The sequence below is a fragment of the Odontomachus brunneus genome, unplaced genomic scaffold (genome assembly GCF_010583005.1).
Source record: "Odontomachus brunneus isolate Ranch 3 - 2012 unplaced genomic scaffold, Obru_v1 Obru_scaffold_060, whole genome shotgun sequence".
Lineage (NCBI taxonomy): Eukaryota > Metazoa > Arthropoda > Insecta > Hymenoptera > Formicidae > Odontomachus > Odontomachus brunneus.
Window position 1 is genome coordinate 119,483 of NW_022639510.1, and position 13,637 is coordinate 133,119.

At 42.9% G+C, this 13,637-nt stretch overlaps 1 protein-coding gene across 10 annotated transcripts; it reads left to right on the plus strand.

Moving 5' to 3' along the window:
* The first annotated feature begins 220 nt into the window (after positions 1–220).
* On the plus strand, positions 221–13,091 carry LOC116846038 (zinc finger protein 665-like). Of its 10 annotated transcripts, XM_032819367.1 has the most exons (10): positions 695–1,347; positions 1,663–1,750; positions 2,299–2,409; positions 3,550–3,753; positions 3,844–4,186; positions 4,918–5,010; positions 5,287–5,370; positions 6,483–6,641; positions 6,778–7,081; positions 7,211–13,091. In XM_032819367.1, exons 2-10 carry the CDS (start codon positions 1,682–1,684, stop codon positions 7,515–7,517), a joined length of 1,674 nt encoding a protein of 557 aa, XP_032675258.1. In that variant the 5' UTR covers positions 695–1,347; positions 1,663–1,681; the 3' UTR covers positions 7,518–13,091. The 10 variants fall into 10 exon arrangements, with proteins under 10 accessions (XP_032675254.1, XP_032675261.1, XP_032675258.1 ...); XM_032819363.1 differs by having other exon boundaries at positions 221–763; positions 3,550–4,186; XM_032819362.1 differs by having other exon boundaries at positions 3,550–4,186.
* Positions 13,092–13,637: the final 546 nt, after the last annotated feature.

Sequence of the window (13,637 nt, forward strand, 5' to 3'; positions counted from 1 at the left end):
GAAAAACGGCGAACTCAAGGAGAGTAGAAAAAGTGTAACGGGCAGAGGCGTACTCGAAAAAGACGTTAGCGCGCAGTGTGAGCGTAGCCAAGGCACAATGTTCACGGCTGTGCGATGGACCAATAGGAGGGCGCGTCACGGCGCGCGAGCGTCATCGTGCTGTGACCTTGGCGAAGCCAACGGCTGCGTCCCCGGCAGCCGCCCGTAAAACGCTTCGGAGAGAGACAGCAGCTTCGGGGGGCAGCGCGCGTTCCGTGTCGCCCATTGTTATCCTCGTCCCGCGTGTAATGGCCACCACCGTGTACGTTTGTTGACTCGTCGTGCCGTCCGCCATCTCGCGTTCTCGGCCTACCCAGTGTCCACAGTGAGGCGTCTTCTCGCGCAGCAGTGCCCGGCCGCGAGGATCCGCGTCGGCAAGTTTTATGCCGCCGCCGTCGAGGCGGGCAGAGAGCGAGAGAGCGTGCGACGAACGTAGACGGAGGGAGTGAGAGGGCGAACAGGAGGGAGAAAGACAGAGGACCACGTACGCGACGAGGAACGGCGACGGTCCGCGCGCTTCGCACCTACAGCCGCCGCCACCGCCGCCGCCGCTGCCGCCAACCGCCACCGCGCCGCTCCACGCAGCCGACCATGATTTGCGCGGGCCAACGCTGCCCGTTGACAAGCGTGTGATTCCGCGAACGTGACTGTGCGCGCGCCCGCAAGCCGTGTAGAGCGCGCGTGCCGGCCCGACGAGAGAGAAGGCGGAACGAACAGATACGAGGCAAGTGAGAGAGAGAGAGAGAGCAACGACCCGTCGCGATTTCAGTGTCGGTTAACGCGATCCGCAAACGCCGCCGCCACCGCCACCGGCCGAACTCGGCACCGGGAGGTAACAAGAGAGAGAGAGTGTCGCGCGAATCGAAGAGCGCTCTCGCCAAAATCGAACGCCATTGATTTCTCGCGAGAGACCACGGCCCCAAGCGACCGTGCTTCACCGACTACGAAAGCGTCGCGCGCTCGTCCACGGCACGAGGAGCACACGTTCCTCCTCCACTTCCTTCCACGCTGCTCTCTATACTCCTCCTCCTCCTCCTTTTCTACCTCCATCTTCTCCTCCTCCACCTTCCTCCATCGTTCTTCGTCGCGGATGCTGGATAAGGCGCGCGCGCGCGCCAACGTATGCCGACGGTGAGGTCCAGAGCGCCGCGCACGATCTCCACGAGCCCGACATCATCATCGTAGACGCAGCGTCGCGCGCGCGCTGGGCTGCTGCGCGGCACTTCGCGCCGCCGTCATGGCAACTAGAGGATTATCGGCCGCTCGGCAGCCAGACGTGTAAGCCCGCTGCGTGCACAGCCATCACGTGTGAGTATGTTTATATATACGTCCGCTTTCGCGCGCGCCCGCGAACGAGCGTGTACGGTCGGACTCCCGTCAGGCTGTCGCGGATCTCTTTCCCTTCTCGCGGCTGCGAAGCGCGCCGCTTTCCCGCCCTGCGTTGATCTCATGCTCGCGATCGTGCGAACCGGTGCGTCTCTCGCGTCGGGAAACACTCGTTGTCTGTAGATTTGTGTACATCCGCCCGGTCTACCTGTCAGAGAGAGAGTATCACTGCTCACGCGGCGCGTCTGCTACGTGATGCTTGTCGAGTTCGTAACAATCATCTATTGATTGTTACAGGGTCAAAGGCGACACATCAATGGCCCTAGAATCAAATGGCAACAACGTGGTGTGGTTGAACACAGCCCGTCCTGATCAGATACAGCAGGTATGCGCCGCGCGTGAGGCAAGCAAAGAACGTATGTTCTATAGGTGGTAACGTTTAAATAAGTTGTCTCGACCGATCTTACGGTTTCGTCGATATTTCACTATTAGGAGGAAGGGGGTTTAGTTTTTAATTGCACTGGGCAGATTTGCTGCGACACTAGATGTGCTCCTTTTGGAAGAGCTCTCTGAACTGGTGTACGCTAGTGCAACAAGCTGGAACGAAACAAAATATACTTGTTTCACTCCAACTTTTTACACCAGTATACACCAGTGTACACTGGTTCAGGAAGTTCTTTGAAAAAGAACAGACCTATTATTGCTCTCTCTCTGTCTCTCGTTCTCTCTCTTTCTCTCAGTACCACTGATATCAGGCTTGTTCTTTCTTGAACAACTTCCTGAGTTGGTGCACATCGGTGCAGTAAGTTAGGGTGAAGCAAGTATATTTTGTTTCACTCTGACTTATTGCACCAATGTGCACCGATTCAGGAAGTCTTTCAAATGAGAACAGATCCATTATAGTATCTCCTGATGAAGTTTTCTAATTGACAGAGTCAAACGATTGAGCAGCCATTGAAGTGTTCCATGTTTACTCAAACGGAGCAATCTAATAGTTTTACTCAGACAGAGCAGAGCAATTCCAGTTACGCAGACCAGAGACAGGTACGTTTATTTATTATCTTCTGATAAACGTTAGATACAAGAAGTTGTTTTTTTTTTTTGTGAATAAGGACTTAGCGCGACTAAGGGTTCTCTCAAAACCCTAGAACGAAAAATAATAATTCGGCACCGCCGAATTGACACATCAGTCTCTATCGAATGGCATTGATCTCCCTTGATATGAAAGCAGCAGTATCTCGATCGATACCAATCGATACCAATTCGACGCATAACGATAGACCTGTACTCTTTAGTTGAACCAGTATTGCACTGAAACTACATTTATTTCTTCGTTCAATGCTATAGACTTGTTCTTTTTAAGTAACAAACGTTTGAAAGCAATAAGAGCCAAATTGCAGTCTTAAGGGTTAACACAATATTGAATGATCCATATATGTGAATCATGTTCTATTTATCAGAATTAGTACTGCATTGAAACTCCATTCACTTTTTCCTTCAATGTTAGAGACTTATTTTTAAATAACAATTATTTAGGAACAATAGGAGTCAAATTGCAGTATCAGGGGTATTAATACAATGTTTTAATAATCCATATATGTGAATCCTGTTCTTTTAAGCTGAATTAGTGTAGCACCTAAATTTTGTTCCTTTTCTTTCTTACGCTAGAAGCTATGTTCTTTTTAAATAACAAATATGTAAGAATAATAAGAGTCAAATTGCAATATTAGGAGTGCAAATACAATATTTTAATAATTCATATATATAAATTCTGTTTTGTAGCTGAAGTAATGTTGTATTAAAACTTTGCTCCTTTTTCTTTCAACACTAGAAGCCTATTCTTTTTAAGTAACAAACATTTGGGAGCAATAAAAGCCAAATTGCAGGTGTAGAATGTTAATACAATATTTTAATAATCCATATATGCAAATCCTGTTTTTAGTTGAACTAATGCTGCACTGGCATTTTGTTTCTTTTTCCTTCAATGTTAAGTTGTATACTTTTGAGGCAAAAAATACAGTCTAATTGAACTAAAAAGAACAGACTTTAGGTTACGCACTTGATTGTTTCATTCCAAAAATAAAAAGTGCAAGCTGGTTCGGCTGAGAACAGACCTAATTAACAATACCGACAAACTTGCTCATCTTCTCTTAATTAACTTTGCTGAATGATGTCTTTCTGCAGCAGCAAGCAGCAATGTTTGACCCTCAGCAAATCCAGCAGCAGCAGGCTGCGCAGGGTCAGCAGTCGCAGCAGCAACAGTCTCAGCAGATATATGTGACGGACAAGAAGGAGGACAAGTCTCAGCAGCAGCAGTCCGGGACCGCTGATGGTTTCCCTTCTTTCTACTACAACGTCAACATGCTACAAAAGGTTCAGACAAACGCGGTGAGCACAATCAGTGCGATCGCTGCCGACGACAAGGCTTGTTATCGTTTCGATGTGCAACCTGTCGGTTATAACACAATATTAAACCAGATGAGCATTGCCGCTGCTACCAATGCGACCTTCAAGTGTGACATTTGCGGGCTGGTCTTCGGCCACATGAGCCTGCTGACCCACCACAAACGGATTCACAACTCGACGCCCAGCAATCTGCAGCAGCCGCAGCAGCAGGTTGTGGTACAAACGCCGACGACAGTGACTGTCGCAACTACACCGGACAGACCGTACACTTGTGACGTTTGTGGGGCGTGCTTTGCATTACCGGGAGAATTAAAAAGTCATAAAACAAATATGCATCAGAAACCTAAGGTGCAAATATGTGAAGATTGTGGCAGTGAGGACCCGTGCGAACATCACCCGACTAAAATTAAAAAGAGTACGTTCCTTAAGCAATTAATTTCAGGCCGTAGTCACGCAGTGCTCGGTAATACGCGATAGATTCGATGGAATGCGCGAGAACAGAGGATTCAGTTGACGTTTATTACCTTGCAGTTCCTTGTCATATAATTCTCATAGCGCACACGCGTACAGTAATCGTTCTGTCTCCAGTATCGCAAGCATCAATATCGAGTTTACACACAGAAAAATATCATTCTACTGCTTAAGAGAATCGATTTACTTTCCTTTTGAGTAATGGATTATCTTCAACAAGAAAATAGTTTCTTGATAACAGTCCTAAATATATATTTGTCGCAAATTTTAGAAAAGTTCCTTGTCATGTACTCAAAAGAAGAATTTATTCTCTTTGCAAAAATATAATGAAATCTTATTGAAGAAAAAGTTGGCTCGACTATGTGGTGAGCAAACGAAATTTTTACTTTAATTTAATGTTATTCATTAAAAGGCTAAGCTCACTGAAATTCAAGATACATTTTGAGCAAATTTTATGCTTATGATGGACTTGCGATAGATTTGCGGATACATAAAGTCGTGGAATACTTGAAACGACGTTCACTCGAATACAGTATGTATCTTTCTGTGTGTGGATCGTTTTCGCGGAGTTTGCTCTAGCTGTCTTAACACCCTGCTTCATTGCGATGTATCCGCAATCGCGCGGACACGATATCTATTCAAAGAGAGAAAAACAATATCCATTCGTTTGCGTAGCTATCAAACCTGGTCACCATCCTGTGAAACGAAGGGGTGTCACCAGTGTCACCAAATGTCACAAGTGCAACGGCACAGGGATTATTTTTATAGGTGAGTATCGCATTTCGATCGTTATTTCGATTGAGTATCATTCGATACTGCTGATTAGGCCCGCAGAAAGATGTTGCTGATAAAGCGCGACGTTGTTTCTTCTCGCGAATAAATACAAGCGCTTCGCACTTACGTGTTTCTTACTTGTGTTCGATGTACGTGGACTGCATGCGCGTATTACCAGCAACATTTTGTTCAAACGTTTGTCGTCCCTTTCCACATCCCTCATACATATCATTGCTATATCATGATCGTACATCGGGTGATGTATGGTAGGTAAACACGACGAAAAAAATTCCGGAATCAATTCCCTCGCAAAGTGTGGCGGTTGCAAGGCTACAGGCCGCATCATCATAGGAAGTAAGTCGGATATAAATTATCGTCAACAGACAAGTATGGGACCTGTTTTTCGATTAGTCTCAGTAATATCGTGTCTGTTTTGGATGGTGACAGTTCAAGTGTATTCTCCGCGAAACGTTCCACATTTGTGCAGTTCCATTATTGCTTACGGCGATACGCATAAGCGCCGATACATCTTTTTTTTCTTTTTTTTTTTTTTACGCAATGAACGATTAAAATTAATACTACTTTGTGAATTACAGATTCTCACATATCGACGTTTAAGCGATATTAATGTTACAGTCAGAACGTTTGATTTTCGACGTGTGTCGACTAGGGACACACTCGAAAAATTTGGAAAATTTGATATCTTGAATCTCTATTAATGTTACCTCGATATTCTCGCTTGCATGCATTTTTGTAGATGGAATATATGTTATACTATGCTCCCCCTTTTCCTATTATTACTTAAGTATTCTTGCTAAATTGTGTCAAGTTGTTAAATTGGTTGTGATTATACCCTGCTTTGCTGTTATTTTCTTTTCCTTCGTCTTTAGTAGAACTGTCGACATCTAAACTTAAGGACAATCGCACAGAATAAAATCTCCCCTAAGGGACAGTTTTATAAATCTATAAATCATCGGATTTTACAATGTTCTCTGTACATAAAACAAGTTGTTGTTGAATTTCCGCTTAGCCGTTCACAGTTCTTTCTCTTTATTTCATGATATACAGCCCATTAGAAATTATTTCGCCAAGTTTCACGCGCGGAATCAGTCACGCGATAGAGACAAAGCCGCAGAGTTTTATATCGCTTGTGGCGTCCAGATTTTTCTCATAGTGCACTAACTTTTATGATAATGCATGGTCGAATTGCTTTACACAAACGTTAATTGATCGTACATTTATAATTATTACCATTTCATTTCATAACTTCATGTTTCGTGTGTACATTATCCCTCTTTCGGATGTATTAAGAGAAAGCAGATATTAAAATGCCATGAAACAAAAAAGAATCCACTGTATATCGCGTTTATAGAATTTCTTCCGTAAAACAACTACGAGCATATATCATTTTTGTAGAACTGGCCCTTCGAGGAAAACTAAAATCTTGTTTATCCTTTCAATTTCAGGCGGCAAGCAAAACAGTCAGAATCAGGCGGAGAAACCGTTTCATTGTAACGTCTGTGACGGCACATTTTCTCGATATTCTTCGCTCTGGTCCCATAAGAGACTTCATACGGGAGATAAGCCATTCAAATGCGAAGTATGTGGCTTAGCATTCGCGAAGGGTAAGCAAGCGAGACGGACAAGTCGCCGCGAGACAAATTACGAGATATATCAGTTTCTGTGCATAATGACCAACCGATGAGAGCGAACTCGTAATTCACAATCTGAAATCCCTTTTTGTCGCTTATCCCTCTATAGCCGCCTACCTGAAGAATCACGGACGAGTTCATACCGGAGAGAAGCCGTTTAAGTGTAACGTTTGTGGAATGCAGTTTTCACAAAGTCCACACTTGAAAAATCACGAGAGAATCCATTCCGGGGAGCGACCGTACCAATGTGAGGTCTGCGAAAAGACGTTCGCCAGACATTCGACGCTGTGGAATCATAGAAGAATTCACACCGGCGAGAAACCGTATAGGTGTAATATCTGCGGTTCCGCCTTCAATCAAGCCACGCATCTCAAAAATCATGCGAAGGTCCACACCGGTGAAAAGCCACATAGGTGAGAGATCTTGCCATAGCAAGTTCTACTTCTTTTCTTTTTTTTTTTCCTTTTTTTTAAATTACCCATGTCAATTTTTATCGCACAGTTCTCCATTCATTATGCGTGAGATACATCTCGTTCTTTCAGGTGTGATATTTGCGAGATAGGATTTTCCGATCGTTTCGCGTTGAAACGTCACCGTGCGATCCACGAAAAGTACGGGCAAACGGCGCGGAACCAGACCACGAATAATGCGACTAACGCACAACAGGCTAATGCGAGTAGTCAGCAGCAGCAACAGCAACAACAACAACAACAACCGCAACAGGCGCAGCCAGGCCAGGTAGTTGTTGTAAACGCGGCCACTCCCGTCACCGTCAGCCAAGGCCAAGGTCAGGCAGTGATGCTCGAAGAGGTCTACAAGTGTCAGGTGGCCTTCCCAGAGCCTAAATGATTCAGCTAGAGAATACTTTTCAGGAGCTGGTAAAGAGGTTAACTTTTTTAACCCTTTTCTAAACAAATATTAATCACTCAAGAAGAGCAAAAATCACGTATGAATGTATGATACAGTTAGGTACAAACTGTGTCCGAAGAGAGAGTGTGTCTGAGAAGTGATCGAGTGGCGCATCTCTTTATCTTTTTTTTTTTTCGTGTGCGACGACTCCGTTTCTGTGGAAGAGTATATGATGACTATTCGGTAAATAACTTGGATTTAAGATGGATAAAGGTATAAGAGGAACAGAATAAAAAGGTGAAAAATTAAATGGAAAAACTCTGCGACGTTACGCGAGTGGGAAAATTTCGTGGAATGTGTGTCCCCGGAAGAGTTCGGCTCGTAAGATAATCGGAAGCCTCCCAACCGCCAAGATCAACGAAAATCTCTTGTGAGATAATAGAGAAATGTATCTACTTTATATATTTTGCCATTCGCGGAAAGTGTGTGGACGGGGAATTGGATCGTCTTGCGGCAAGTCCCATATACATTAATTAACGAATTTTCGGTGTATAATTAATATCTATTATAGTATATTATATACTATATTATATACTATATTGTATTTCAGTACGTTAATTACTGTATACAGGGACATGCAATCTTAATTCTTTCTTATTTGTAATCATCGATTTTGTTCGTGTAAACGAGTTTGCTGAAACATCCTGGCTGACGATATATCGCGACGTGTGCAATAGTTGCAAAAGATTTTACTATTAGACCGACAAAGTGTACTTTCTGTCATGTGTAATAATGACGAATTGCGGCGGCGTGTGTTTTTGAGTACAAGTATGAAATATTGAGTATTTCAATGATTACTCTCGAAGCAGTATTGTTAGATGAATTCCCATTTCGCGCATGCGCATCGAAAGTATCAGAAAGTACAGAAATGACGCGATCAAAACATGAATAAGAAAGGCTGTCCACTATTCTCGTATGAATTTTGAGACGCGAGTCTGCCTTGTTCAGCAGACAAATTTTCCCGAGTGTCGCTAGAGGATAAGTAAATCGATTCTGTGGTGATTCTTATCAACTTTTCTCAAATTTGTAAATAACTTTTTAGAAAGATCCAAACAGGGGCCACGCGCACAACACCTTCAAACAATCGAATTACGTACTCTACTGATGTCGCATTCATGTCGCATTCAATGCGCATGCCCCAAATGAGGTGGGAGGGGACTCGTCTAACAGCGCTGACTCGCTGAGATATACGTTGCACTCTTCCAGTCGTAAAGCGAGAGAGAAAACGAAAGAAACGACAATGCCCAAACCTCGGCCCTTTCTCGATGTCAAAGTGGGGGAATAAGCCTCGAAAAGTTTATCTTGTTAGAATTCTCATTTCATTTCGATCGCAATTATCTCATCTGTGAACAGGTGCACGCGACATGCGTTGACAGTCCGATGAACGGAGAATTTCGAATAGCGCCTTGGGGAGAAGCGCGAAGCGGAACGATCAGTGCGAGCCCTCTTCCGTCCAGTCATTCGGGAATAGAAAAGCGTTGCATTACCGAGATGACGACAGCGACTGCGATAACGACAACACGAATATGGGTATTTTTTAAGTATCAAAATACCTACAACTCGCTGAAGCTGCAATAATAATGAACGAATATCGTTGGGTAGGCTATCTGTTTTATAATTTTAAGAGACCGTGAGCTATATATAAATATATCAATTAAAGCATAGTTGCTAGTTTATAACGACAAGTAGCCGACTAGATATTATCTATACATATTAATGTGGATATACGTATATGTGTTTATGTACACACACCACATATATACATATACGCGCATACGTATACACACATATATTAATTTTTATATCCCCACTTGTTAAAGCGATTCCGCACCGTCGCTACTTTTAAGTACCGGGAATCACCAAACAGATAGTTTGTACATCAAACGGCTCCATACACCTACGATTGGTGGCTTGCAGTGTGCGGTAATGTCAGAACAAATCCGACATATCGCTTTTGAAGTTATTATTTGGACATGCTCCCTTTCGAGCACCGATAGAGGTAGATTTTGTGCAACCGTTTCCGCGTTATTCAGACCACATTTCTTTTTATCGTTATTTAATTCTTTTTGCACCTTTACCAGCAACCACCTTTACTTCTTAACGAGTGAAATATCGTGTAGAACACTGTGTCCCTTTCTCGTTTTTTTTTTTCCTTTTTTTCCGTATAATTTTAGAGGAGGTTTTATTTGAAATTGTGCGCGCAAAAGAGCCAGACGAACGCGACTTGAGGATGTCCGAGGCAATTCTTTTTGTACACAAGAGAGATAGATTTATTGTATGTACTCACGCGGGGGGGGGGAGGGAGAGAGGGTACTATGAGATACGCAATTATACTCGTCAATATGCGACACCAAGTCAATTCTACGCGATCGTCAGTGAGCTCGCTCGAGGTCTTATACGGAATCCGAAATTGGGGATTTCTTTGTTTTACTAATCGCAACATGTAAAATAAAGGTACACAATCATATAATTTTACTTTTATATGATCATAATACCTGTTACAGTATTTTCGATTAGAATAGAAAGCTTATGATGAATTTCTCGTTCCCGTAAGATCGGCCGGTCTTTTACACACGGGATTAGGCTAGCATTATCTAAGCCGTGACTCCGAGAACCAGTTGAAGCGCATTTGTCGCCACTTTGTATCTTCATCATCGCTTGGCACTTTCGTGAAACGAAACTGCGCGTGAAAGCTACCGAGAATTCAACTCACACAAACTCTGACTCTGCACAACGAGGCACGGGGTCGATCGTGAAGAAACAAGTGATACCGTGACGATTAATGCGTTATCAACAGCCGTAACTGGCACGAGTCACCGGTTAGATACACCTAAGTTAAAGTACGCATCATAGTCAGCACATAACGCAGCATCTCGTAAGTTTTATCACAGAACGGCAATACTTTGTTCTCTCCTTTCGCGTTTTGCGAAGGGGAATTTCTGTATCTCGTTGCAGACAGCGAAACGAATTTTGCGTTGTTGATCGGAACACAGTGATAACACTAAAGGATCATTGATGTCGTTATTTCGCACTTCTTTTGCGGAAGCAACGTCGGACTCTCTCGAATTTTCTTTTTTCTCCCTCCGTAAGCGTCCACTTGAAAAGAGAAACCCTCATCCTAATAGATAGTTTTATTTAGAACAGGAAACATTACGTCAGTATTGTGTATATTCGCTAGAATAAACGCGGATAGGTCGTTTCTAATGCGTAGACAGTATTGCTACAGTCGTTACACCTCATTCTCGACAGAATGATTTACGGATCTTAGAGACTAATGACGTATAGGGTGACAATAAAAGCGACTTTCGTACGTTTCACAATCACCTTGTATTCTCGTGTAAAGTAGAGAATTATCTGCGATGTGTGTTGTCGTGCGGCGCGTGCACTTTATATGTAGTTACTAATCCTTATTTCACGCGCGTCCACGTGCAGGGGTTGTTTTCCAGAGTATCCCTGATTTCTCCCCACTCGTCGACCCGTCGATTCTGTATAATCAGCTCTGTTCAGAAGAGAAAAATCTTTCCGCACTCGAATGTCTAACAAGTATATTTAATAATTCATTTGTATACCTTGCATTTTTTTCCTGCACGTTATATTTTAGTTATGTTACTCTTCACACGACACATCCCGAAAATTCGACCGAACCGTGGCAGTTTGATTTTCCTTCTTTTATGACAATTGACACATCGCGGGCACTGCGAATTTCGCTGTACTCTTCCACGAGTCCTTCATATCCCCGCACTATTCGCCAAACGAACGATTTTCGCGAGCTCTATCCCTCAGGTGTACAGTACATATTTCACACGCCATATACATAACGTTAATAATTACTTATGTGAGTATGGAGTTCGTTTCCCTGTTTTTATTGTGTATTGTAGAGTCGATGAAGTTTCTTATACAATTACAAGTCGCATCCATGTACACGGCAGAGTAAGTGTACCTAATATCAAACGTTCAATCCACAAGCAGACATAATAAGGGCGTATAAATGCCACCATTATAAAAAGAAAGAGAGATTAATACTTCAATTGAATGATTCTGAAGCTCTTTAATTAAAATCTAAAAATACAAATAGACAATAAGAGTCAAGTACCGGTCTAATGTACACATAAAAAAAGATGCACACGCAGGTTCGTGAAAATGACCGCAGTAACCGTCGAAACGTCTCAATGTGCAATCTATATCTGCGTGTACATTTGACATACAGGGTGTCCCGCGAGGAAATCGACAAACTTCTATATTTTCTAGAGGTCGTTCTGAACCAAAAAGTTACACATATGTATTATAAATCACTATAGTGTATCAATTCGACTTAGTAGTCGAGATATAAAAGACTTAATTCGCATTGAATTTGGTGAAATTAATTGGCAGCGGTCTATGATACGAGTAGCAGCATGTTTGCAAACAGAAAAGATTTGGAGATTTTGAACAATTGATATAATTAAGAGAATTATATATATATATATATATATATATATATATATATATATATATTTATTTATTTATATGAAAATTATAAATGTCTGATATTTTTTGTCTCTGTTGCAATGTTGATGAAATTCTTTATATCTCGAGCCGAATTGACGACGAATAGTGTACATGAACATTTTTGCTTAGAATGTTCTCTAGGATACGTTATAGAAGTTTCTTCGCAGGATATCCTATATATATTAAACAAATTATATTTAATATATGATATATTGATAATATGTGTATATTATATATAATTAGAGCACACACACGTATATATGTATTTATGTATATGCTCGTTAGATCAGCACTTGGCTCTCATTGTCTTATTGTCCACTGGTTACGATTTTTTGAGAACAATACTCCCGAATCGAACAAGAGGGCTCTAATTATCGCCGCGGAATAACATATGAGGAAAGATATACTCGAAGGCTTATACTGAACGAAAACTCGTCTCGGCGACCGATAGCGATAATACAAACTATCCTCGACGACACATTCTCAATGAATATCTCTCATAAAACATATTTTTGAGAAAAGCCTCTATTTTGATTACGTCACTATCTCTATCGAAACTGTGATCCGACGGTCAAATTTGCAAGCGCGGTGGCACACACACATACACTCACACACGTACACACGGCTTAATTAAGGTATCTCTCATCAAAACTTAAGATAAATACTCCTAAAAGCGCTCTCCCTGCGTTAACGCGCACACGCGCGCGCATACGAGCCCTTTTTTTTCGAGGAAAATTTTGTACACAGCGTCAAAAGAAGAAGCTCCTGATCAAGGGACTGACCGAGGACTGTTGTTAGCAAGTCGGATAATGGCCGGAAAGGCGAAGTATGCGAGCGTGATTGCAAAAAGTATCGAGCGCGTCAGTAATTCTAAGCAGTTTGTCGAGAATTGCTGCGGGGCGGGTCGCGCCGCGTTCGAGCACAATCGTTCGAGTGCTTTTTCCTCCTTCTGAACGCGATCGCCCTCTCGGGAGGATCGATTCGTCCGGACTTGAGTATCCTCCGGTTTGCAAAAAAAAAAAAAAAGAAAAGGAAAAAAGAACTCGAGAGACCGTACAACCGGAGATCTTCCGACGCGCCTTTAACCCGCAGCACTTCCACTCCCCGAGAGATGATGTCTCGTGTAGACAGAGAACCTAGAGCTTCCGTTTGTAAATCAAAAAGTCGCCTGGAAGCGTCTTCCTTAATCTCGCGCGGGTGCACCCTGATTTGGACCCGGGACTTCGTCGTTACTCCGTTGTACATACATACATACATACATACATACGTCCGTGTGAGGAGAAGGCAAAAGCAAACGGGACGAAGTAGAAAGAAGAAAGCAAGGGGACAGAGAGGAGGACGAGAGGTCCCGGATGATATTTTTTCACTAGACACACGCGTCTCTCATCGCTATTCGTGCATTTCCGGAAATGTAACTCTAAGGAACCTCCGAAGTACATTTATAATAGGCAACGAGCTCGCGGTTCTTCGTGCGATCGACTATGTTTTCGGGAAATTTAGATCGCTTTTAATTTTGTACTTTCTCTCCCTCTTCCTCTCTCTCTCTCTCTCTCTCTCTCTCTCTCTCTCTCT